Source organism: Suncus etruscus, chromosome 3 (assembly GCF_024139225.1).
Source record: "Suncus etruscus isolate mSunEtr1 chromosome 3, mSunEtr1.pri.cur, whole genome shotgun sequence".
In the NCBI taxonomy this organism is placed as follows: Eukaryota; Metazoa; Chordata; class Mammalia; order Eulipotyphla; family Soricidae; genus Suncus; species Suncus etruscus.
In genome coordinates this window covers 92294438-92320851 of record NC_064850.1, presented here as the reverse complement: position 1 = coordinate 92320851, position 26414 = coordinate 92294438, and the positions used below count along the sequence as shown (strand labels likewise).

General features: G+C 43.4%; 1 protein-coding gene and 1 non-coding gene across 2 annotated transcripts; both read right to left on the bottom strand.

Moving 5' to 3' along the window:
- Positions 1–232: 232 nt before the first annotated feature.
- Positions 233–13022, bottom strand: CHMP7 (charged multivesicular body protein 7). Its single transcript, XM_049769461.1, has 10 exons — positions 12640–13022; positions 10752–10923; positions 4089–4274; positions 3839–3972; positions 3066–3114; positions 2743–2862; positions 2381–2479; positions 2097–2157; positions 1447–1626; positions 233–1237 (listed from the first exon to the last, which is right to left on the bottom strand). The coding sequence occupies exons 1-10, from the start codon at positions 12936–12938 to the stop codon at positions 1185–1187; spliced, it is 1353 nt and encodes a 450-aa protein (XP_049625418.1). The 5' UTR covers positions 12939–13022; the 3' UTR covers positions 233–1184.
- A 3068-nt stretch (positions 13023–16090) lies between these two features.
- Positions 16091–16192, bottom strand: LOC126005002 (small nucleolar RNA U6-53/MBII-28). The gene has a single exon (XR_007494190.1). It is a non-coding gene; the product is annotated as a small nucleolar RNA U6-53/MBII-28 (small nucleolar RNA).
- Positions 16193–26414: the final 10222 nt, after the last annotated feature.

The following is a 26414-nucleotide window of genomic DNA, read 5'->3' as shown; positions in this document are numbered from 1 at the left end:
GAGTTCCTGGTGGGAAAACTGGACTGTGGTAGCGAGAATGGCAGTGTGCTGTGGCTGGCATCTTTTATTCTCTGTTGCCAGAGCATTCAGACCTGTTCCGGTAGGTGCCTTAACACATCCACCCCAACCCACTGGAGGGAGCAGGTGCAACAGGAGGCAGGGCAGATAGGGTAGAGCGGAGAGCACATGGCGGGTACAGCAGAAGGGCTGGCCTGTCTTCTGCTTCTATTGCACAGCTTGGTTCAGACCCTTCACCCTACCCCCAGATTCCACCAGAGCAGTGGATATCTCAGAAAAATGCTTCTGAAATCCAGAGAGCTTGTGACATGCCAAGCTCAAGCTGGGGAGGCTTGTTGTTGTGTGGCTTGTTCAAAGATAACTACTTAAGGTCTATTGAAATGATTCCATGAAGGGGGTATGGCAATAAACCTCTTTGTAAAAAGCCTAAAGAAATTTGGACTCTTGTGCTCTGTGGTCACTTGGGCTTCTATCTTCAAATTCCAACCCCCAATCCTCCAGCTTCAGGTCTTCTGCATCAGATGAAAGCAGCAGCATCCATTAACCACAAGCTTCCCTCCAGCTGTGACGAATGAGCCACTCAGGGCCCCCCATTTTCTGCAGGGTTGGAGAATTAGATGATTCAGCCAAGAGACAAATATTTTACACTGTATGCTTCTCCATAAAGTGGCAGCTGTATCATTCCCTTTCTTAATACCAATGCTAAGGGAATGATCTGTTGAAATGACTTGATCAACAGAAAAAAATTCCTCAAAAACCACTTGGGGACAGAGCAGAGGACTGATTTTGATTTGGCAAACCTGCAAATCTTTTGCCTTCATTGGCTGGAACAAAGCTGGTGGGTGAAGACAAACCTAATGGAGCCAATGGCAAGAACTGCAGGTTATGAGAGACAACAGGTCACACACAGAAGAACTGTATAAATTGTGGCACTATAAAGATGAGAAGGTAGGTCCACGAGACCAGTTGGGAGCGAGCCTCTGCAACGGGATTGCAGGAGTTGCATGTCCTGTGAGAAGTGGTAGTATTTGGAGAAATTATCTGAGTGGTTCTCCCTCCTCATCCCAACCAACTGTGAGTTTCTCATTTAAATAACTATGTACACAAACACAAGCCTTGTCTCTCTTTCACATGACGATCCTTCACTTGAGGGTCCTACAATGGCTTTAGAGAGTTGGTTCCAAGTGCCTTTTTGGAGATTGACTGCTTGTGACTAAACCTGCAAAGAGAAGAAATGAGTGGGTGCTCTACCAGGAAGATAAGATGCTATACCAAGAATCCCTATATTTAAATAAGTCTTGGTATCAATAAACAATGAGCCCACAATTCCCACCAGAGCTTTGGAAACCCAGAGGGCTAACAATGTGGCTGGCACTCGGGAGCAGAGGAGCATATGCTGACTAGCAACCCTCAGATAGAGCTGCATACCTCCCTCTGATAAAGATAATTTCTCAAGTTCAGCTTCAAGTTCAGCATCCGAGATCCTAGGGTTAGGCACACTGTTGGTAGGAAAAGTCTCGTGGGGGCTATCAGACAGATCCAGAGGTTCTTTGGTGGTATCTTGGAGGAGGATGTCCAATTCCTTCTCCAGTTCCTCGCTGTCAAAATCTGGAAAGAAAAGACATATAAAGACTGAGGAGGAAACACACTCATGAGTCAGGTCTGAGGTTGGCAGAACCCACCTCAGTTTCTCAGAAGCTATCCCACCTCATTGCAGGTTAAAAATAACAAGAACTATAACAACAAAAGATGAAGTATGCTGAGAGGCAGAAGGTACCTCCCAGGACATTCTTTTCGTCAACCTGGGGCTCAATTATCAAGCAGGGTTACTTTGCTAACCCCGAAGAGGAAGTGATCCTGTTTCCCACAGACCAAGAACATTATTCCCCACTCAGAAGCCTCGTGAGTAAGGAGTGTGCAGCCCATAGCCATCCTGAGCACAGCTTAAGCTGTGCCTAATTGGGCAGGGGCAGTTGCCCCAGTCTGCACAGGGAAAGCCAGCCCCTGACCAAAGCTTGCACGATCTAAGGAAGGGGAATCCTCTCAGAAAGGAAGAAAGGGAACTGCCATTGACTCACCCAAGCCATTGGTAACCCCACCAGCCAGAGTCTGAGAGACTTCATCCTGAGTGTCACAGAGCTGAAAGGGAAAAGTGCAGAATGCTGAATTCCGAAAGGGCCAGTGGATAATCCACATTGCTGGCCTCCATATACAGAAAGAAATGCTGCCCCACTGGAGAATGACTGGAGGGATCCCTCAGGATTGCATGGGAAGGAATAAAACTGGGAAAGAAGTATAACCCAGTCCCAGGTATTTTGGGGCCTTCCTGCCCTGGGAGACCCCTCTCTGTCCCTTCCTGTACCTCTTGGATCTGATCCACAAGGCTCTCTGCCTTTTCCACTGTGACATCCTTCATGGAAAGTTTTAGTGCGCCTACCCCAGCCTGATAGGCATTGAAAACCTAGGAAAGCAAGATTAGCAAAGAACATGAAAAACATGTGATAAAATACACACAGTATCTAAATGGTAACTACAAGGTATTCTGTATCACCCACACCCAACAGGCCTGCCCCACCGAAGCTGAACGACCCCAGGGGAGAAGTAAAATCCCCAAACTAAATGCTGGAAGAACCCAGTGCTCCTCCACATAGCAAAGCTGCAGCAGAGGGCTCAGCACATGTGTAGGGGAGACTGGCCAGGAAGCGGAGCTGAGGGGCAGGCTACCATCTGATCTGTCTGCGAGGCATAGATCCGGTCCAAGATGCCTTGAACAGTGTCCAGCTTTGCGTGCAGGGCCTCAATGCGCTTCTCTGTTCGCTGCTTGGCCTTGAGAGACCTCAGTGCCTAGGAGACAAGGAGACCTGGTCAGAGTCAGATTGGATCAGGGTCAAGAGAGATGCCAAAACTCCCTCTCATTCATAAAACCAGCTGTGGGTCATCTGCAGATGGTACCCGACAGTCCTAATAAAACTGCTCTTGGAAACCGGGGCACCCTCCCTGCCATCTCAGCTCAGGAACTTGATGGTGAGGGAAACGAGAAGACTTACCAGCTGCTTCTTTCCAGCTCGGCATGCCCGGCGGGCTTCTTCTTTACACCTATGAGACAAAGGGACAGACCAAGATGATTGTGCCATGGCACTGGGGGTGGCAGAGTCCCAGAGAGTCCCCAGGAATAGCACTTCACTAAGGCACTTTCTTATCTGAATATCTAATTCATTCCACCAATGGCAAGAAAAGCCCAATGTCATCACTAAACTCCTGCAGCCGGTTGAGATACCAGCTTTAGCATTTACAATCGGATAAGGCCAATGACATGAAAAGAGTTTCAACCCATGGAGAGAGCAAACAAGGTGACACGGCACAAATGGTCAATCAGGAGCCAGGAGATAGTGATTCCCTATACCCACAGTCACAGGCCCTTTGCCTTAGAACAGTGTCATTCTACCAAAGTAAGTAGTGAACCGATCTATTCTAAATCTGGATCTTACTTTTCAGGTTCATGGGCCTTGGACAGCCATCCAAGGGAAGAGCAGAAGTCCCTCTGGAAGAGGCAGTAAGATTCACGGCCATATCCTCAAGTTGCTAGACAAGGCCTGGCTCAGTAAATACTGGCTAAGTGTATGCTGGCATAGTAAAGCAAACTGATTGATTTTTTTCTCCTTTGGGATATTCAAAGCTTTCCACAGAAGTTAATACTTTTGTAATTAGTAAAAATAACCCCCCCTTTTTATCCCCCCCTTTTTTTTAATGACACCAATGCTTCAGAGGTTGCCAGGACTTGCCAGGGTGGGATTGGGCTGCACTTGGGCTGCCTTGTTACCTTTCTGCTTCCTGGGACAAGGATTCCACTTTGCGCGAAAGCAGCTGTTCACTCTGCATCAGCTGGTACACCCCAACATCTACGTCATTGACAGGCGATACCTTGGCATGTGGCCCCCGGGCAAACTTCACAATCTAAAGGACAGGAAATTATGGATGTACCTACCACAAAAATGAAGCCCTACCCAGGCAGACACTGGTGGGCATGTTGTTAGATAGCTCTACCAGGAATAACAACTCAACTCCTGTACCTTCTCCCCATTCTGCTCGAGGACTGTGACTCTCTTCTCCTTCTGCAGCTGCAGCAATACCAAGTAAAAGGTCCTCTCATCTGGGCAGGCGCCTGCGCACAGGCTGCTCAGCTCCGACAGGGCCACCACAGGGTGGGACGAGAGAGGGGAGTTCTGATACAGACGATACACCTCCTCCGCCTTCTCCTGTGAGAAGGGAAAAGGGGGTTTTGGGACCAAATGGACTCACAGACAAGAGCTGTGCCACCAATCCCAATTCCTCTAAAACAGCAATTTCAGGAAAAAGAATGTGCATTTGGTCACGTCTTGGAGGGATGTCTGGTGACCATGGATGCAATCAGGAGCCTGGAATAAGTAGGAGCCAGCTCTGTGCCTTTCTTTTCCATGTAGGGCCTCATGTTTCTGCATTTTCCAAGGGAAGATGAGGCAGCATAATGAAGTTAGAGGGCCCATAAAGGACGAGGCTTGGTTTTTACTTTAACCCTCATCACCTGTGACCTCCAGGCTTCTCTTCCTCAGTGCCCTTTCACAATGGAAGGTGGCCATGGCACCTGTTTCTGGTCTTTCCATTGTTATGCTAATTGGCAGTATTGCAAACAGGAGCATTACTCAGTCTAGAGAGTGACTCAAGAGAAAAGTATGTGACACACAGGTGGGAAAGGATTGCTGTGTAAGAGATGGAAGTGCCAGGAAACAACAGCACTGGTGTGCCGAGACATGAAATCTGTCTCATTCTCCTCAACAGGTATATATAGAACAATGAAACGGTGGGAAGGAGACCAGGTGCTCAGAGGGTACTTAGGCAAAATTCTGGTGTTTTTGAGCCAGACCTGTTGGTGCTCAGGCGATATTCCTGTGCTTTGCAGGGGGGCTGAGTGACAGAGCACCAGGGAGTAAACCTGAGTCTTCTTTGGCAAAGCTTGTGCCTTCCCACCCCTTGAGCCTTCTCTCAACTATAAGGCAAATGCAGAGGGTTACATGGTTATGTGGGTGGAAAAGCGTCTCTGGAAAAAAGATAACGAGGAAGAGTAGCACAGTTATGAGTAAGTGCAATATTTACTGATGCAGGTGGGGACCAGGGAAGGTAGAAGCATTGCTGGGTCCTGTCTACACCATGGAGTGTCATCCATTCGGTCCTTTCTCTGAAAACTGCAGCAGTCCTGAAGGAAAATGGTAGGACTAGGTTGTGAGCTAGAGCTAACAATTAGAAAAGAATGAACTGTAGGAGTTAGCTGAGAAGCAAGAGAATATAAGAGAATAAGGCACCATTAAAAGAGACAGAAAGGGGTGGGGTCAGCCAGAATTTAGAGGATAAACTTGCAGGTTATGGTAATAAAGTTTGGAATTACCAAGAGAAAGAGATGTCTTGGATGACTCCTGGGTTATAAGTGATTGGATGGGTATAATGCTATTAATTTATAGCAGATACAAGAAGAAAAGACTATTTGTATTTCACCCCAGGAAAAAACTATTTTAAGGAAAGACAAGATGTTACATTTTGGATATGTTGTTGAGGTACATTAATATAGTTCAAAAGATCCAAGAGTGGGTAATTAGACACATAAATCTGACGCTCAGAAGACAAACAGGACAGCAGGTTCAATCTTGAAAAACCTTAAGACACAGATACTGATTAAAATCAAAAGTGTAAATGAGTCACTCAAGAAATAAAGTAATAAGCTAAAGGAAAACCAATGCTTGAAGATGAAAGACATCATAAAACAAGTGGTCAATGATGCCAAAGACAGTATCTAATCTAATCTAATCAAAATAACCTTATTTAATGTGAGACTAAGGAATTCTTTACATTAGCAATAGGAACAGTATGGCACCCACATAGATTAATAATGATGTTAGAACAATTAACTAGAAACTAGAAGAAAATACAGAGCTTTTCATCACTGCATATATAAAAGTAAATACCAAATATTAAAAGCTTATTTTATGGCCAAAGAGACACTATAGCAGGTAAGGCACTTGCCTTAAAAGGGGTCAATCCAGGTTTGATTCCCAGCACACCATGTATTTCTCTAAGCCCACCAGTTGAGATTCCAGAGTGCAGTCAGGAGCAAGCCCTGAGCACTGCCAGGTGTGATCAAAATAAAAATATAAAAGCTTATTCGACGGCTGGAGAGATAGCACAATGGTAGGGCATTTGCCTCACATGCAGCCAACCAGGACGGATGGTGGTTCAATTCCCAGCATCCCATATGGTCCCCATGTCTGCCAGGGCAATTTCTGAGCAAAGAGCCAGGAGTAACCCCTGAGTGCCGCCAGGTGTGGACCCCCCCAAAAGAACCCCAAAATAAATAAATTAAAGCTTATTTGAAAAAAAAATAAAAGCATAAAAGAATTCAAATAAAAAAATTTTTTTTCCAAATTTAGCTGTGCTAGGATAGACTGGGGAGATAGCATAGTACTTAAATATTGGCCTTGCATACAGTAGACCTGGGTTTGATCCCTGGCACCACATACGATGATGCCTTGAGCACTGCCAAGAGTGATCCATAATTGCAGAGCCAGGAGTAAACTCTAAGCAGTGCAGTGTGTGACCCAAAAAATGAAAGGAAAAAAGGGAAACATAACTAAATGTGTATGAAGCACATGCCTTCCTAAGATTGGAAATTTAAAAAAGGAGGGCCTGAGAGATAGCACAGCAGCATTTGCCTTGCAAGCAGCCTATCCAGGATCAAAGGTGGTTGGTTCGAATCCCAGTGTCCCATATGGTCCCCCGTGCCTGCCAGGAGCTATTTCTGAGCAGACAGCCAGGAGTAACCCCTGAGCACCACTGGGTGTGGCCCAAAAACCAAAAAAAAAACAAAACAAAACAAAAGGAAATTTCAAAAATTTGCATGGTAACTTCTATGCAGCAAAAATAAAGGCACAAATATTGCATATCAGTATTAATATTTTAATACTAAGTATATCTTATGTATCTATTTCTAATACATAAAGAAACAAATTAACATAAAAGATCATCCAATATAACAATAATATTAAGGCAAATGGCATAGTTGGTCATTTACAGCAGGGTCATGTCAAATCCAATAGATAAGGTGGGAAGATTTTTTAAGGCCCAAATAGTATCATTTTGCCCATAAAATTAAGAATTTAAAAGACTGATGTCAGGGCCAGAGTGATAGTACATCGGGTAGGGTATTTGCCTTGCATGCAGCCAACCTGGGTTCAATCTCTGGCATTCCATATGGTCCCCCAAGTACTACCAGGAGCGTTTCTTGGGTGCAGAGCAAAATTAAGCCCTGAGCAACACCATGTGGGACCCAAAACTAAAACTAAACCAAAACAAAACAAACAAAAAAAAGCCTGATGCCATCCAGTGCAGCTAAGTGAACACTTTGCAGCCTTTGGTGAAAGTATAAATCAGCACTAACTTTTCAAAAGTAACTCAGTAATTTTTGTTAAAATATAATGTACATTTGCATTTCCAGAAATATATTATATTTCACATAGAAATATAAGTAGTACACAGATTAATTCACAACATAGCTGTACAATGTTGCAGTTTTTAAAGATAGAAACTTAAATATTCAAGATTGAAAAAAAACAAACAGGGGCAGACTATGATAGCACAGCAGGTAAGGCCTGCTGGGCATTTGCCTTGCACACACCCACCCTGATTTCTATCCCCCACATCCCATATGGTCTCCTCAGCCTGCCAGGAGTAATTTTGAGCTCAGAATCAGGAGTAACCCTTGAGCATCGCAAAGTGTGGCCCCCAAACCAAAACATGAACAACAACAAACCAGTGGTTATCAAAGGGAAAAGAATAAGGGAGGAGGATTGAATCTTTTGATAGTGAGATGGTACCAGAACTTTGGTGATTGAGTACAATGAAAGTAGATGCCCAGTTGTAAAACTATTATAAAAACTGATGACAAATCAATAAAACTTGATTAAGTAAAAGAAATGAGGGCTGAAGAGATAGCACAGCAGATAGGGCATTTGCCTTGAACGCAGCTGACCTGGGTTGGATCCTTGGCATCCCATAAGGTCCTCCAACCCTGCCAGGAATTAATCCTGAATGCAGAGACAGGAGTAGCCCCTGAACACCATCAGGTGTGGACCAAAAACAAAAAAAAAAAAAAACAAAAAACCTAAAACAAAAAATCAAAATAATGAAGTATAGACTATGTGGGGATTTGGAGAGATGGTCATCACAATAGAGAAAAGTAGGGGAACAAATACAGGTTACCAATAGGCCAAGTAAGACTCCATCTCTAAAAAAATAAAATAAAATGAATGTCTATTAAAGAATGTGTTTATATTCACTCATTAATTCATCAGATATATATTGGTTGTCTACTATATATGTACAAGGCATGATTCAAAGCCTACTAAGAGTCTTCTTTTCTGGTTCTGATGGGATGGACAGATAATAACAAGGAAGTAAGAAGCTCAGGAGTATTGACCACTTACTAACAAAACAAAGCAATGCGATAAGAGTGGGCAGAACAGAATAAACAGATGCCTGTACGCAAGCATACACAAATGAATGGAAAGGAAACACTTGCAGAGAGATGAAATGGGTAATCAGAAAAAAAGTAATTTCTTTGTATAGTTTTTTAAAATAGGGAAATCATGACTTTAACTATTTTTGCATTTTTCCAAATAATATAAAAAGCTACTATTTTCTGTGCCCAGCCCTGAAAAATTTAATATGCCTCTACAAAAACAGACTTTCTTCATATTAGGAATGACTCTGAACCCTTTAGTTCTATGCAAGAGCCAAGTGTCCAATAAAGAAGCAAACATTACAGTCTCCAAGTAGGAGAAAGCAGGTGCCACTAAATGATTAAGCATTGCTTTGCTTGGAAATGCAAACACCTCTGTGTACCCAGAAAGCTATATGATTTGTAACTTTTATTTATTTACTGTTTATCTATTAGACTCATTACTATTAGTAGAGTGACAAGAACCAAGCCCAAGACCTCACATATGCAGGGCATCAGGGCAGCTACTCTACCACTTGACTACATCCTTAGCCCAGAGCTAGACTTATTTTTCTACCTAAATAAAATCAGACTCCACTGCTGTCAAAAATTATTGTCAACTCTTGGATATCTCTGTAATTTCATCACCATCCCTAACCCTACCTGTGCTCTCAGACTTTGAATCCTAAGAAGCATCTGAAGGGAGGGGATAAATTATTTCCTTCCTGGAACACTCAGGAGAGAAAAGACTCCAAAGAAGAGTGGGCCTAGCCCAGACACTAATACCCTCTATTTAGGACCTTGGCCAAGACTAGCCTCAGAGGGTGGAGGACACAGAATAATGGGGTGTTTCCCCAAGGGAAATTTGTGCTGCTTTATCAGAGTTCTTGAGTGATGAGGAGATATTATAGGGACTAAGATATATGAGTTGCATGAAGTCAACTGGGGTTCAATTCCCAGTATATCCGATGGTTCTTGGTCCCCAAGCATGCCTGGTAGCTGACTTGCAGGCCAACAGGTACTCCTCTAAACCACTCTGCACACATCCACATCCTTGGGCTCTTGTACTGATGCACCAGTTAGCAAAGACTTCCCTGATCACTGCTTGGAAGCATGCCCTCTGGAGCCCTCCTTAGTCTTGGAAGAGAACAATGGGGTAAGAAATAACAGGAGCAAAAAATAAAAAATAAAAATAAGAGCATGTCTTGTTGGGTTGGATGCGCAAGTTACAGAAATAACTACTGTCTGTAGCTCACTACTACTATTACGCATTCAGTCAGCTCTGTGTTGAAAGTGGCCCTAGAGGCAAGAGGCCAGAACACTGGCAGCACTGGCAAGGGAAAGAGTGTCTTCCATGCACAGGCTCACAGCAAGCTAGGGAACAGAACACAACTATAAGAATGGTGCAGTGCGGGCCGGAGAGGTGGCGCTAGAGGTAAGGTGTCTGCCTTGCAAGCGCAGCCAAGGAAGAACCGCAGTTCGAACCCCCGGCGTCCCATATGGTCCCCCCAAGCCAGGGGCAATTTCTGAGCGCTTAACCAGGAGTAACCCCTGAGCATCAAATGGGTGTGCCCCCCCCCAAAAAAAACAAAAACAAACAAACCGGGCCGGGTGGTGGCGCTAAAGGTAAGGTGCCTGCCTTGCCTGCGCTAGCCTTGGACGGACCGCGGTTCGATCCCCCGGTGTCCCATATGGTCCCCCAAGCCAGGAGCAACTTCTGAGTGCATAGCCAGGAGTAACCCCTGAGCGTTACTGGGTGTGGCCCAAAAACCAAAACAAACAAACAAACAAACCAATAAAAAAAAAGAATGGTGCAGTGGACAAAGATCCTCCAAACACTGGTGATCAGTGTCTTAGTGACATGGCGATCTTCTTGGCAGCAAGAGTGGAGATAGGAATCAAATTTGCTGGTATGGGGAAAGGCTAAGCTCAGTTTCAGAAACTCTGGGATATTCTTATTAGTAAACAACAGAAGGCAAAAAATTTCTTAGCGGTAGCTTCACTCATATCCCTATCAGTACAGAACACTATATTTCAAGGGCATTATACTTGAGTATTTTTGGTAAGACTAACAATAGCTATATAAAGCTATATCGCACAAGGCAAGAAAGATGAGGCAAATATAATCATCTACTTTAAACCGCATTTCTAAGGACACACAAAGAAAATGAGGGTCCTGTCACCACCCAGGCCTCTTAACCTGAGTACTCACCTTTAGCAGCTCCACAGCCACAAGCACCTCCTCCGCAGGGACCTTATTATCCCCCAGCATGTTGGAAAGAGTCCATTTGAGGGGCTTCAGTAGGAAGACACCGACCCCCCAGGAGATCCAGCTGCTGTCTACACTGGCCATAAAGTCTGACTCCCGCTGCAGTTCCCCTCGGCTGCAGAAACAGAAAAAAAACAGGTAGGTTCCATCAAATTTCTGTCCAAACCCCCATCTTCCTCCCCTGCTACTTGCCCCAACTGAGGTAGTTTATCACTGGTATCATAAATAACACCTGCTGTACACTCAGCCCTAGCAGTTACTATGAACAGCAATGTTTATGGCAAGATAGAGAGAAGGAGAGAGAAGAGAATAAGAAGGGGAAAAAGGGGAGAGAGAGAATGAGAGAAAGAGAGGAAGAGACAGGGACATGCTAAGAAAGTTTAACTACTCAGAAAATAAAGTGTGAGGTCAAATCTAAATTGTAAACATCAGGCCCAAAGTACATGTTCTCTACTAATATTATAAAGGCACAAGATATTACAGACCTATGTTGAGATTTCCTCGTCTTAAAACACGTTCAAAGTAATCAAATGAAAACAATACTATCACTGTAAGTGCAAACCTTCAAGAGCACTACAAAGACAGTGAAAGGATTTTCTGCTACTGCTAAATTAGGCTAGAGGTAAAATGAAAGTACTTCACAGTAATGCTGATAAACAGTACTTAAGACTCACCACTGGCTAGTCGCTGTGCCACAATGTAAGGGCAGTCAGTACATCTCAGTTAACTGGGCAAACCAAGACTTAAAGACACCACAGTATTTATTTGTTTAGGTCACATAATTTAACAAGTGGCAGTGCCAAAATTTAAGCCCAAGCCGTTTAGTGCTCACGGAAAGCTATTAAATACTCCGCTATTTCCAGGGAGAAATGTCATCCTTAGAAACTGCATTGCCGGGAAACCTAAGCAGAGGCAGCAATCAGGAAACGAAAAATCAAGGTGCTCAAGCTCTCGTCAGGGAGCAGATTTCGTCACTGATTCCTTTACCTGCTGCCTACTAGAAGAACAATTGGTTCACAGTAGACTTTTTCAAAAAAGTGAAACTTCAGAACAAGATTATCCCAGCAAATACAGCCAAGGGGAAGGTCCTGAGGGGAGAGGAGACCTCCTAACTAAAGAGCAGCATGCTGCAGGCAACGTTAAAGCTGGTCAACTCTTCCTCCCAGGGGCCAGGCTGCCTGTCTGTCATCCGAGCAACAGAAAGTAAAACCATAGGGTCAAGAGACCAGGGCTCCAGGGGCTGTCTAAGCCCCAGTCTGAAACTCACTTTCCCTTTCTATGGGGGAAGAATAATTCTTTCACTGCACTCGGCTTTGTGAGTGTCTGAGCAAGTGCAACCAGTGCCTCCAGGGCAGGTGGCATAGCACAAGTCAGGTGGCACTCCTCACCCCAGTCCAGTCTATGGGGCCACCAAGTCTTCTCGGTGCATGAAGACCCCACCCCTAGCTCCGTGCACTCAGGCCCTACCAGTGCTTACAACAGGCCAAGGGAGGACACCCACAGCTCAGTGCCATGACACCCATGGGCCACTCCCCCACGCCTGTCTGGGCGATCCACCGCTCAGATATACCGTGTCAGGGTCCATTTAAACTGGGAAGCCCCTCCCCAAAAACGAACTAGCTAGAGAACGGGTTTCCCGTCCCGACCAATCACTGTCACCTCTCCAGGTCTGCACCCCCCGACTCGGCCTTCTTTGCGAACAGAATGACGCACACGGGGTGGACTAGGCCAGACCCCGGGGGGGACGCAGAGCGCCTCCAGCAGCCATAGGGTTCCCTGCCCACCCACCTCACCCCAGCCCAGCCCAGCCCAGGCCCGGGCCAGGCCTCACCGTAGCAGGTCCTGCAGCACCGTGGCCAGCCCCAGCGGGACGCTGCCCTTGCGCTGAAAGGCCTCCTGCAAGTCCCGCAGGCGCAGGCGCACCACCCCCTGGCGGCGGCTGTGGCTCAGCACCAAGGGCGCCCAGAAGCCCATCTTGCTGTCCCAGTCGGTGCTGTTCACCTCGCGGCTCCTCTTGAAGGCGGAGAACAGGAAGGACATGCGCTCCTCATCTTCTTCCCACTCGGGGGGCAGGAAGCCCGCCGGCTCTCCCCCGGCCGGGGCCGCGGCCTCCCGCTCCGGGGACCACATCGGAACCCCAGCCGGCCCCGCCAAGGCTCCCCGAACACAAGCAGCCCGGCCCTGAGTCCCTTCCGCCCTTCTTCCTTCCCGGCTTCCGTCGCTGACCACCTCCTCCTTCTAGGTCCGGAACGTACCCGTCGCTCCGGCGTGAAATAAGTTCTCGGGACTTCACGGCGCATGCGCCTTCCCGCCCACAGCACCGCGTCGGGAGAGGCGGCCCGAAAGACCCGGTTTGGAGGAGAGACTCATTGCGCCTGCGCCGGCCGCTCTTTTGGCCAGCAAGTCTTTGTGTGCGCCGAGGAGGACTCGCTCCGGGATAGCGCGACGCGCTCGGGAATCATAGAGTTTGGAGAGGGCGTGTAGAGAGGCCGTCGATGACAGCTCCTGATTCGTGACGGTTGTTACCTCGTGCCGCTGTCAAATCCCGCCAAGGGACGTCAGAGGCACGCGGTTTCTGCGCCTTCTGCCAGCCATTCTTATTGCAGGCATTCAGACTTCCTAGATCGCTTCCGTTAGTGATCGTATCAGCAGGGAAAGTCCACCTTCTGCCCTTAAGTGCTCCTCCCTGTTGTCTTCTCAAAGTCAGTCCTTAAGACCTGAGTTAATACTGGGACCCAGCCAAGGGTCCCAAGGCGCTTGCTTGCTTTGCCCACGGCTGACCCGGCTTCGATCCTAAGCATGTGTTTGAACTCGAGTGACCTGTGAGCATCACGGGTGTGGTCCCAAAACTAACCCTACTGACACTACTACTAGTTTCCCGGTCAGGAAAGTAGTTCCAAAGAGCGTGTGGGGCTGAACTCACAATGTCTCCCAAGAGACCACTGACATTCACCCCTGAACACCAAGGCACTTGTAGACAGTTCCTGTTGGAGCCCCAAAACAACAGTAAAAAAAAAAGAATTAAGTTGATTTTCTTTTGTTACCCTTTTAAGGCTTTCAATTTAAAAATGAAAGGGGTTTCTTGTTGAGTCAAACCAGCAGAGCAGAGTTGAAGATAAATCTTGAGGCGAGATTCTTGTGTGACCTTGGTCTAGTACTTTTATCTTTCTGAGCCTGTACCTTGTGCCTCCTTTGTAAAACATTGTTTCCCCCAAAGAACTGGTTAGAGAAAATGTCAAATTGTGTTGTATACTAGCATTTAATATAGTATTGTTTTCCCTGATAGGTGGGTTGTTTAGTACTTATTATTACTCAGTGTAATAAAAAATTGGAAAAAGAAAAAAATTGAAATAAGCTTTTTGAAATACACAGTTGACCATAACTGGAAGCACCAGCAAATTCAATGTATTTGTTGTATTATAGTCCTTCAAGCTCATACAGCAAATACCCATTTAATAATCATAACAACAGAGAGATTCTGTCCTAGACCCTAACTTCTATTGTTTGTTTTCTTTTAGGGGGGTGGTCACACTCAGCTGTGCCTAAGTCATATTTGTAGCTCTACATTCAGGGATCACCAGTGTGCCTGGGATTTAATCTGAGTCGACCAGGTGTAGGTAAGAGCCTTCCCCACTGTAATACTTCTCCAGCTTCTAGACCCTACCTCTTAAACTGTTGTGATATACCTGAATGTGGGCAGAGGGAAAGCTTTTAAAATAAATTTATGAACACATCCATAACCCACAGCCTCTGCCCTGTAAACTCATTGACCTAGCTCCACAAATTCACAACTAATTTTGAAGGAGATACAAGCCAGGCCCTTAAAATTCACAGGTACACAAGCCTGAAAACTCTGGGGTTCCCTCAGGAAGGGTGCTGGCAGAGTTCCCACCCTACCAAAGCCCCAGCAGTGGCACACATACCCTACAGCCACTGCCATGTCAATGCTAACTTCACTGGTTCATTACTACTCTCTACAGAGATGCCAAACAAATTAAAATTCCAGACACACCGGTTTTCGGGATGAAAACTCTGGGGGTCTTATCAGAGTGGAAGGAATTCCTGGAGAATGCAGTTATAGATTTCTCAATACATCCAGTAGGAGCACATCAAATTAGATGAGAAAACAGCATAGAAACCAACTAAGTTCAGTAAATAAAAACAATAACAGAAGCCTCAACTAGCACCAAACGTCATAGTAAACTTCCAGGCAATGATTTAAAGACCTCATTATGTGATATAACAATTTTCAAAAATGTTCTTTTAGTGAAGTGCTTTTTTAGTGAACTATTTTTAAATAATTCCATTAGCCACTTAGTTGCAACAAATAATATAAAATAAATTATTTTGTGCTTGCTAAGGGGGAAATTTTAGGGGATGGGTTAAAAACTAGGAACAATGGTGGATGGAAGGTTACACTGGTGGTGGGACTGGCATTGGAACATTGAATACCTGATAAAACATAAAATATTATGAACAACTTGTAAACTGCGGTATTTAAATAAAGGTTAAAAATATAAACAAAATATTACTGTCTACTATGTTTTTCCTTTTTATATAATTAAGGCCACATAAAATGTTTTGGGTGGAGACAGAGCAATAGTACAACTTGCCTTGTGACCAACCCAAGTTCAAACCCCAGTCTTCTGGGCCCTTCAGGTGTGCTTCCTGAGTGCAGATCCAGGAATAACTCCTGAGTGCTACCATATGTGACACCCTTTCTGCCCCCAAAAATCTTATTGGGTAAAAACAGGTTGCAAGTTGGGGAATATTGAGTAGCCCTGTTCTATACTCTCCAAGCATGGATTCCTTCTACCCTTGTGTTCTTCCTCTGTACCCCCATCTGGCTTACTGGTAGGCCCCTAATCTCATACAGTGGCCCCCTATTTTCACCCATGGCCCTATTGGAATATCCTGGAGGCTCAATAAACTATATTAGAACCTTTTTTTTTTTGTTTTTGGGCCACACCCAGCAGTGCTATGGGGTTACTCTTGGCTGTCTGCTCAGAAATAGTTCCTGGCAGGCACGGGGGACCATATGGGACACTGGGATTCGAACCAACCACCTTAGGTCCTGGATCGGCTGCTTGCAAGGCAAACACCGCTGTGCTATCTCTCCAGGCCCTATATTAGAACCTTTAAGCTATTTTGGAAATATTTTAGAAACATCTCTCGTTCCCCTGCCTGGGATTACTGAAAACCATCTTCTCCCTGTTTCCTTATTCTCCATTTAAAATGCCCAAGTTACTTCTGGACAGAGAAGTTGACCTTGGCTCACACAGGACTCTTTTTTCTTTTTCTTTTTCTTTTTTTTTAACTCACTGGCACCCAAATCAGGGCAACACAGGTGACTCAGTCTTAGCCATGGTGACTCATCATTGAGGAGGAGGATCCTCTGTTGTAATAATGTATACCTGAGGGAAATCAATCCTTTAAGACTTTGGTGTCTGGTTTGTAAATTTGTGAAGCAAACTTTGATATTGTCTCCTTGCTTTGGAAGAGAAAGTTGAGCCACAATGATTTTGGTTTGGTACAGAGCATTTTTGAAAGGAAGTATATGTAATTTGAGCAAAAAAGTTCACCCTACTTCCTGCTGTGCTGTCATGCCCATTGAAACGACTGATTTTTGCTTAAGTTTTCACTCTAAGCTTAAATCAAAATAGCACTGATTCTTAGCAGTTTCAAGAGCACAAAGTTATGACCAGAAATCTTACCTCAGGTCCCCCACTTGTTATACTCTTCTTTGATGTGCTTGACTTACTATTTTTAATTCTTTGAATTACAGTGCCAAAGTAACTTCCTCAGAAAGGTCTTGCCTGGACATTCTCTCTAACATAGTATCCTTGCAAGTTTTTGTTTGTTTGTTTGTTTTACTTTACTTAATTTTGGGGCCACACCAGTGATGCCCTGGCTCTGTGCTCAGGGATCATTCCTGGTGAGCTTGGGGAACCATATGGGATACCAGCAATTGAACCTGGATGGGCTGTGTACAAAGCAAGTGCCTTACCCACTGTACTCTGGCTCTGTATCCTTGCAACTTTAGAATGGTTGGAGGATTAACAGTATATGCTGATGTTGCTCTGTGTCCTTTCTCCTGCTTATGGAGCAGATCTTATTTCATCACAATATGTTGATGCCTTGCTATTTGGTCCTATTATTTTCTAGTACTTGTCTCTAAATTCATATCATTTTAAGACTTGGCTAAAAGAGCAATGGGAAAAACACACTATTTTAGTCTATGAGATATATAGGAAAAGAGGCAGGATTTGTTAATATTCTTTCTAGTCCAGACATTACTTGCTTTAATTCATCTCTTTCTTTGTTTCTCCTTCATTCCTGCTCCATGCTGGTTTGTGAATCTTACTCACACTTACCTCTTTGGTGCTTCCTTGTTATTCAATTATCTGTTTATATATATTCCTGCTTCTCTGACTACCTAACTGCTGGCAGGACTATGTTCTTAATATATTTATTTCCAGCATTGTGGCAGGCCCATGCTAAGAATGATGTTGAATATATACATGAATTTAATTAGTTAAATCATGAGTAAAGTCTTTAGTTATTCATGTGTGTTTATGCTCACATGTGCACACTTGTATAACAGTCAATTAACAGAACAAATGAGCATCAATCACATCAGCAGGCTCTTTAGATCCTCTGTTCTATTCTTTTTCAATGAACTTGTCTTCTTTCTCAAATACTTCAGTTTGTTGCTATTTGTGCCCTTCTGGTCTCTTTTTGGTTTCCTTTTTTGTAGGTTGATTTCTCTCCTGTCATTTTACTTAATTTGTTGTTTGGCTGAATTCTTCATGTGTTCTTTCTCATATTCCCCTTTCTCAACAAACTGCTTTAATAGTTTCAGTTTAATGAGACTTCTGTCTTTCTTCTGAACTCACCATTTTTCTCCCTGAATTTCCTGCTTCTTTACAGGGGAAAAAAATTCTAGGATGAAGTTCTTTGATAAAAAGACTCAGCTTCAATACTTGAATACATTGTAAGAACTTTCAGTCATACAAAGTAGCCATCAAAAACTGAAAACAAACAAAAAATGGCAGTGTAGCCCTATACATCCACCAGCAAGGAAGACTGCTAGCACAGTTGTTCGCCATGGTGTAAAACAAAATGTCTAAGCTAGTGTTCTACTATAATATTAAACTTCTAATATTCCTTAAAATGATTTTAAATGGAGTAAAAAGTAAGAGCGAGTTGTTCTTTGACTTTGGAGAGGGGGTTATCTATGTTTACTTACCTATACCTGCGACATGCCCATCTGGGGTTCAGTGTTACGTCTAATGTTTGAAAGATGAATTATTTATTTGTCTTCTAGTTTTAATATCTGGCTGTTGATAATTTATCATCTTATGTGTTTGGTACCAGTGTGGATTCTCCAAGAATCATGACTTGAAAAATATCAAGAAGGAGAAAAGGATGTAACTTAATACTAGAGCATTTGCTTTTGTTCTAGGATAATTCTGTATTTCCATGCTCAGAAAAAAAATATTGAGCCAAAGAAATAGTACAGTGGTAGGGTGTTTGCCTTGCACATGGCCAAAGTGGGATGGACCCAGGTTCAATTCCTGGCATCCTGCCAGGAACAATTTCTGAGCAATGAGCCAGGAGTAACTCCTGAGCATCACTGGGTATGACCCCAAAACAAAACAAATAAAACATTTTTCCTACAATGATTTTTCTTGGTTAAAAACATTCTGTATGGGGCTGGAGAGATAGCACAGCGGTGGGTCATTTGCCTTGCACTCGGCTGACCCAGGACGGACCGTGGTTCGAATCCAGGCATCCCATGTGGTCTCCCGAGCCAGCCAGGAGTGATTTCTGAGCTCAGAGCCAGTAGTAACCCCTGAGCACTGCCAGGTGTGACCCCCCCAAAAATAATAAAATAAATAAAACATCCTGTGTGATTTATTGTTATGAGACCTTAGAAAGAGAGCCATACAATACTCCCCAAAGCACTGTACAGATTTAATGCGATCCCCCTAAAGATACCCATGACATTCTTCAAAGAAGTGGACCAGGCACTTTTGAAATTTATTTGGAACAATAAACACCCTCGAATAGCTAAAGCAATCATTGGGAAAAAGAATATGGGAGGAATTACTTTCCCCAACTTTAAACTTTACTACAAAGCAATAGTTATCAAAACAGCATGGTATTGGAATAAGGACAGGCCCTCAGATCAGTGGAATAAGCTTGAATACTCAGAGAATGTTCCCCAGACATACAATCACCTAATTTTTGATAAAGGAGCAAAAAATCCTAAATGGAACAAAGAAAGCCTCTTCAACAAGTGGTGTTGGCACAACTGGGTAGCCACTTGCAAAAAATTGAACTTAGACCCCCAGCTAACATCATGTACGAAGGTAAAATCCAAATGGATTAAAGACCTCGATATCAGCCCCAAAACCATAAGATATATAGAACAATACGTAGGTAAAACCCTCCAGGACATTGATGCTAAAGGCATCTTCAAGGAAGAAACTGTACTCTCCAAGCAAGTGAAAGCAGAAATTAACAGATGGGAATATATTAAGCTGAGAAGCTTCTGCACCTCAAAGGAAATAGTGCCCAAGATACAAGAGCCACCCACTGAGTGGGAGAAACTATTCACCCAATACCCATCAGATAAGGGGCTAATCTCCAAAATATACAAGGCACTGACAGAACTTTACAAGAAAAAAACATCTAATCCCATCAAAAAATGGGGAGAAGAAATGAACAGACACTTTGACAAAGAAGAAATACAGATGGCCAAAAGACACATGAAAAAGTGCTCCACATCACTAATCATCAGGGAGATGCAAATCAAAACAATGATGAGATACCACCTCACACCACAGAGAATGGCACACATCACAAAGAATGAGAATAAACAGTGTTGGCGGGGATGTGGGGAGAAAGGAACTCTTATCCACTGCTAGTGGGAATGCCGTCTAGTTCAACCTTTATGGAAAGCGATATGGAGATTCCTCCAAAAACTGGAAATCGAGCTCCCATACGATCCAGCTATACCACTCCTAGGAATATACCCTAGGAACACAAAAATACAATACAAAAACCCCTTCCTTACACCTATATTCATTGCAGCTCTATTTACCATAGCAAGACTCTGGAAACAACCAAGATGCCCTTCAACAGACGAATGGCTAAAGAAACTGTGGTACATATACACAATGGAATATTATGCAGCTGTCAGGAGAGATGAAGTCATGAAATTTTCCTATACATGGATGTACACGGAATCTATTATGCTGGGTGAAATAAGTCAGAGAGAGAGAGAAAAACGCAGAATGGTCTCACACATTTATGGGTTTTAAGAAAAATGAAAGACATTCTTGCAATAATAACTTTCAGACACAAAAGAGAAAAGAGCTGGAAGTTCCAGCTCACCTCAGGAAGCTCATCACAAAGAGTGATGAGTTTAGTTGGATAAATAACTACATTTTGAACTGTCCTAATAATGAGAATGTATGAGGGAAATTGAGAACCTGTTTAGAGTACAGGCGAAGGTCGGGTGGGGAGGAGGGAGACTTGGGACATTGGTGATGGGAATGTTGCACTGGTGATGGGTGGTGTTAAGAAAAAATAAAAAAAAAGAAAGGAAAAAAAAGAAAAAAAGAAAAAAAAAGAAAAAACAAATTGCCAACATCTCTGGGAAATAGCAAAAAAAAAAAATATATATATATATAGGTAGATATAGATCTAACTGCCTAGGTTATTTGTCAATAAAGTATGAAAACTTAAAAGACTTCCTATAATAACTAAATTTTTCTTGACAGGCATTTTATAAAAATATTAGTTCACAGTATTTATAACTCTAGAATAGAACTTCTGATATCTTAAGATTATATCTAAATAGAGATGTATGTCTTAAAAAAAAAAAAAGAAAGAAAGAGAGCCATAAAGTCTTATGACACATTACCAGACCAGAAACAGCCATTCAGTAACAAAGTGAAAAAAATCCAACAGGTGAACATACTGGACTTCTTGATTCATACTTGGGGTTGCTAGTGAATGCCCTCCATTAAGAAAGGGACATTGGTGATGGGAATGTTTCACTGGTGATGGGTGGTGTTCTTTACATGACTGAAACCCAAACACAATCATGTATGTAATCAAGATGTTTAAATAAAAAAAAAAGATTCTAAGTGCAGAAAAAGAAACACGGATTTTCAAGAGAAGGGTAAGTGCTACCAAAGCAGATACAATAAAAAAATTTTGTTAGGAGGTCTGATTTCTTTCTGGACCTGGTTAAGGCTGTTCTTTGTCCTTTACATAGACCTGTGACACAGGCCATTTCTAGTGTGGCAAGAAAGTCATCAATAAGTGACCATTCTTCTCTTCACTTATCTATTATTTGAGAATCATTTCAAGAGACTTTCAGAACACTGCAGTCACCCCACACCCAGAGCAAGAGGAAACTTCTGGAATAATATGGAGCACATGGTCAATTGCCACCACAGAGCACTCAACATCAACTGAGTACTGAGCTGTTGCTTTCCTGCTTGGTTGTCAGGAATTCTGAGAAGCCATATGACTGATTCCCTGGATCCCCAGTATTAGCCATAGATACTGTTATAGCCTAGGCTTTACAAACACATGAGAGAGGCAAACTAAAGGTGACTTTCTCAATTTACTAGTATACATGTTTTCCCTTGTAAATATAAAAATTAAATATATGTACATGTTCAATGTTAAAAGGTGAAATTATTTGAATTATTCATTAGGATATAATTATAAATCGTGGTAAATTACTGTGCAGTCAGTAAAAATGATGACTAAAAACACACTACTTGTTGCAGACAGCATGCAGCCTTCTCAGTGATTCATACAGCCTGCTGCTTGTATGGGCTGCAATAAGAGAGACTGTCATCCTTTGCCAGGGATGTTCCTTTCTGCTTCAAGCTGTTCCCAATCTCAGGGTCCAAACAGGTATGCAGGGTCCACATTGACCAAGTAAGTCATCATGTCCACCAACACCAACCTGCAGATCAAAGAACATGTGACTATGTTGAGCCAAGTTTGTTTCCTGGTTGCCAAAAGATCCACATCTCCAAGAAATGAGTTTATCAAGTTTAATGCAGATGAGTTTGAAGACATGGTGACTGAGAAGTGACTCATCTCAGCTGGCTTTGGACACATTCCCAGCACTGTACTCCTGAGAGCCTGGGAGCTGTTCCCTATTCTCTACTCCCCATCCCAGCACTAAGCACCCCATCTTATTTACCAAAATAAATCCTGCTTTGAAAATAAGTAAATAAGGGGCAGGTGAGGTGGTGCTAGAGGTAAGGTGTCTGCCTTGCAATTGCCTACAGCAATTGAGACAATTTGTTGACAGGAAAATGGACAAATAATGAATCTATATAATAGAATGTCTCATTGATTTTTCCTCAAATGATAAGCTTTCAGAGATGAGCCATATATTTAAGTTTCAGCAAAGGTGATAAGGCAATCTAATGGAGAAATGATTTTTACAAAAAATAATGTAAAAAAAAAGTGGATGAATGTATGGAGAAGAATGAGTTGTAATTTCTATACTTGCCACAGAAAACTAATACAGGACTGATGTAAAACTAAAGGCACCCTGAGATCTTTTCTCTACTCGCTGTAGCCTTTATATATTAATTTGTTAATTCTCGTACTGCCTTTCCCTTTATTGTTGTTGCTATTTCTTATGATTGGGGATCGCACACATTTGACTGTGGTGCTCATATATTTAGGAAGTTGTTGGAACAATGCCAGGAAGTGCTCAGGGGCTATTCTTGATCCTATGCAAAGGAGTGACCAGTGTGGTGACCGAGTCACCCAGCAATGGTCAACTTCCAACCTCTTGGTATGTTTGGGACCAAGGATGTTCCTGTCCCAAACTGATGACAGAGACACTTTATTCCATTCCAACAATGATTATATAGAACAAGAGGAACTAGGATTGTGCAAGGACCTAGCAGAAGCATAGCCAGGGGGAAGTGAGGCTCCAGGGAAAAGATAAACATAAATTTTGGTGCTTTAGAATATCTCCAGAATAGTATCACTCATCTAAGAGTTTTAAGAAAAATAAAGACATTTTTGTAATAATTCTCAGAGACAATAGAGATGAGGGCTGGAAGGTCCAGCTCACGATAGGAAGCTTACCATAAAGAGTGGTGAGTGCAGTTAGTGAAATAACTACACTGACAAGTAACATAACAATGTGAATGAATGAGGGAAGTAGAAAGCCTGTCACAAATACAAGTGGGAAAGTAGGGAGGTGGGAGATTTGGGACATTGGTGATAGGAATGTTACACTGGTGAAGGGGGGTGTTCTTTATATGACTGAAACCCAACTATAATCATGCTTGTAATGAAATTGTATAAATAAAGATAATAAAACAATTAAAAAGTGGTAGAAAAAAAGAAATGCAAAATTACTAGATAAATTGTTTGTGTATAAGTAGTTCAAATAAAAGTCCTAAAAAAAAAAAAAGAATGTCTCCAGAGCAACACAGTGTGCAATAAAAGTGGCCTGTAAAGAAAGTTGATAGGTAATCCCTCTTAACCAGAGTTCTCTGTGAGGGAGGAGGGACAATCCAGAGTCAAGTCTGAGTAACTACTAATCATGGGGTGATGCTCCCTCTTTGTGCTGTCTTTCCCCATCTCTGGAGCAATATCTGCAAAACTTTCAAATCAAGGAGAATTCCCAGAGCAATTGCTCTGTTGGGTTCCACCTGCTAGGTGATTTGGGAACAGTTATCCAAGGGATCCAACAACTGCAGTGTAAAAGATCAAATTAGGGTCAGCTGCCAGTAAGGTGCCTTACCTTCTGTATGGTCTCTCTGGCCTTGTGTCTTCTTCATTTTCTTTTTTTATGATTCAGTTTTAAAGCTGTGGTTATTCAATTTGTGTGAGGTGTGTACACATCAGTTTATGGTTATCATTCATGCACTCTGTGGGAGTGCTTACTGAGATTTGTACTCCTATGGTTGTAGTCCTAGCACACCTGCTCAGTGGGTGTGGCGCTCTTAGTTGAGGCACACAAGTAATGGTTGTGGTGCTTGCTGGCTTTGTGTTGCTTGGTTGTGGTGCTCCTGGCACCTCATCTTTATCATTGTGGCACTGGCAATGGGTTACACCCCTTCTAGTGGCAGTTACACAGTCCTATGTGATTGGTGCAAAGTTCTTGCAGCCAAGGATGGCAAACAGCAGAACTGCTTGGATGTGCTTGAATATGTGGGGGCAATGGATCTGAACCTTTGTAAGCTTGAAATGCAACCTCATTGAAATGCAACCTTATTCTTCCCAGCCTCTCCCAGTCTTTAAATGCCTTTGATCTTACAAGGCACAAGGACCTAACAAGGTGTGACTTTTGTAATCATTTCCCCACCTGTCACCAGGAATGTTGAATGTACAGGAACAACCTGCAGATTCCTTCTCTGGATCTCCCCCCATCCCTACTTTCAGAGGCCAAGAAAAATCCTGTGACTTTGTTTCCCAAGTGCTGTAAAAATCTAACAGGGGATAGGGGCCCTGCTCATGTGGTAGAGCTCAAACCTCACATGGTGTAGCTCCCATAATAAATACCAGAAAATGCTCAGTGGGGTTTCTTGGGTTTGCTTGGAAAAGTAGCATTGTCGACAGCTCTCTCATCTGTCTGTCTGTCTGTCTGTCTGTATTATTATCTATCATCTATCAATGTATCTACTTATCTATCTACCTACCTATCTATCATCTATCATTTATCTACCATCTATCTATGTATCTACTTATCTACTTATCATCTATTTATTATCCACCTATTATCTATTACCCATCCACCTATCTAATTTATCAATCAATTATCTATCTCTTATCTTTTTTAAACACTGGTTACAAGGTTGTTCATATATCTCTCTATATTATGTATCTATACTTATCTAATCTCTCTCATCTAGTTCTGAATTTTGGTCCCACCGGGAGCTACGCCTGATTCTTCTTTGTCACTCCTAGAATTGCTCTGGGCAATTGTGCAGTGCAGGGCATTCGCCCCAAGCCTCCTACCCCTGGCTCATTGGGCTCATTGAACTCTGACTCTCTCCATCACCCTTAATAGGACATTAAAACAGGCATCAAGCCCATATGTCAGGAACATGGAATTACAAGGTGCTTTTGGGGGAGATGTGTCACCACCTCGGGACACACTGGATTCTTTGCAACCTGCCCTTTATTGAGAGTCCAGTCAGCTCCGGAAAGTTTATCTCGAGCTCCTGGCTGTGACAGCTCTGCAGTGACTGCAGATTCTGAGCCATTGAGGTATCATGCACTAGGTCCAGGAGAAAGAAGGGGCTGAGAATGAGCAGGCACGAGGGGTTTGGGACAGGAGGAATCGCAGTTCTGGACCCTCAACAGGGGCTCATGTATTGGACAAGATTAAAGCAAAATACGGGCTTTTCTGGGGCCCGGAGAGATAGCACAGCGGTGTTTACCTTGCAAGCAGCCAATCCAGGACCAAAGGTGGTTGGTTCGAATCCCGGTGTCCCATATAGTCCCCCGTGTCTGCCAGGAGCTATTTCTGAGCTGACAGCCAGGAGTAACCCCTGAGCAACTCCGGGTGTGGCCCAAACCCCTCCCAAAAATACAGGCTTTTCTGTATCTGGTCTTTCTCTTTCTGGTCTTTCCCCAGACCAGAAAGAGCAGCGCTTCAGGCTACAAAAGAGCCCTGCTCCACCTGCCTTACCGGCTGCACTAAACAGCCTGAATTCCCCCAAGCCAGACAAGGAGCCAAATCTCCTTCCTGGAGCCCCCAGACCCCCTTTTTTTCTGGAGCCAGAGGACCAACTAAGGCAGAGAAGAGCCCTTGTATGTGCCACAGATACAAGGTATGCCTTTCCCACCTTTCTCTTCCCCTTTCCTCCCTAAACTTAAGTTCTAAACGCCACTATCTGCAAGTTCTTCAAACAAAAGAGCAAGAACTTATCTCACTTTCCTTCAGTCTTGTGGCTTCTGGGAAGGAAGTCCAAGGAGCACTGATATAGATTCCCCCCTTGCAGCCACGGAGTAGCTTCCGCTGTTCCAGCACCGCTTTCAGGACCCAGTGTGAGCCTGCTTGGCTTGGCTCTGGGTGCACATCCTGGATGTACTTCTGCTACCATTTTTTTAATGGGAGGGGTTGCTGGGCCATACCCAGCAGCCGCGCAGGGTACTCCTGACTCTTTACTTGGCTCTGTGCCCAGAAATCACTCTTGGCTAATTTGGGAAGCCATACCGGATGCTGGGTCTGCCATGTGTAAGGCACACACCCTCAATACTCAGCTATTGTTTCGACCCTGGGATGCCTTTCATGCTTGTTCAAGGTGCTGTTTGAGCTTCATATTAAAAATAAGTAAAAATAGGGGCCGGAGAGATAGCATGGAGGTAAGGCGTTTGCCTTTCATGCAGGAGGTCATCGGTTCGAATCCCGGCACCCCATATGGTCCCCTGTGCCTGCCAGGAGCAATTTCTGAGCCTAGAACCAGGAATAACCCCTGAGCATTGCCGGGTGTGACCCAAAAACCAAAAAAAAAAAAAAAATAAGTAAAAATAAAAGTCAGAGAAATTTATATTTATATATTTAATTTATAAAATTAAATTTAAATTTCATTG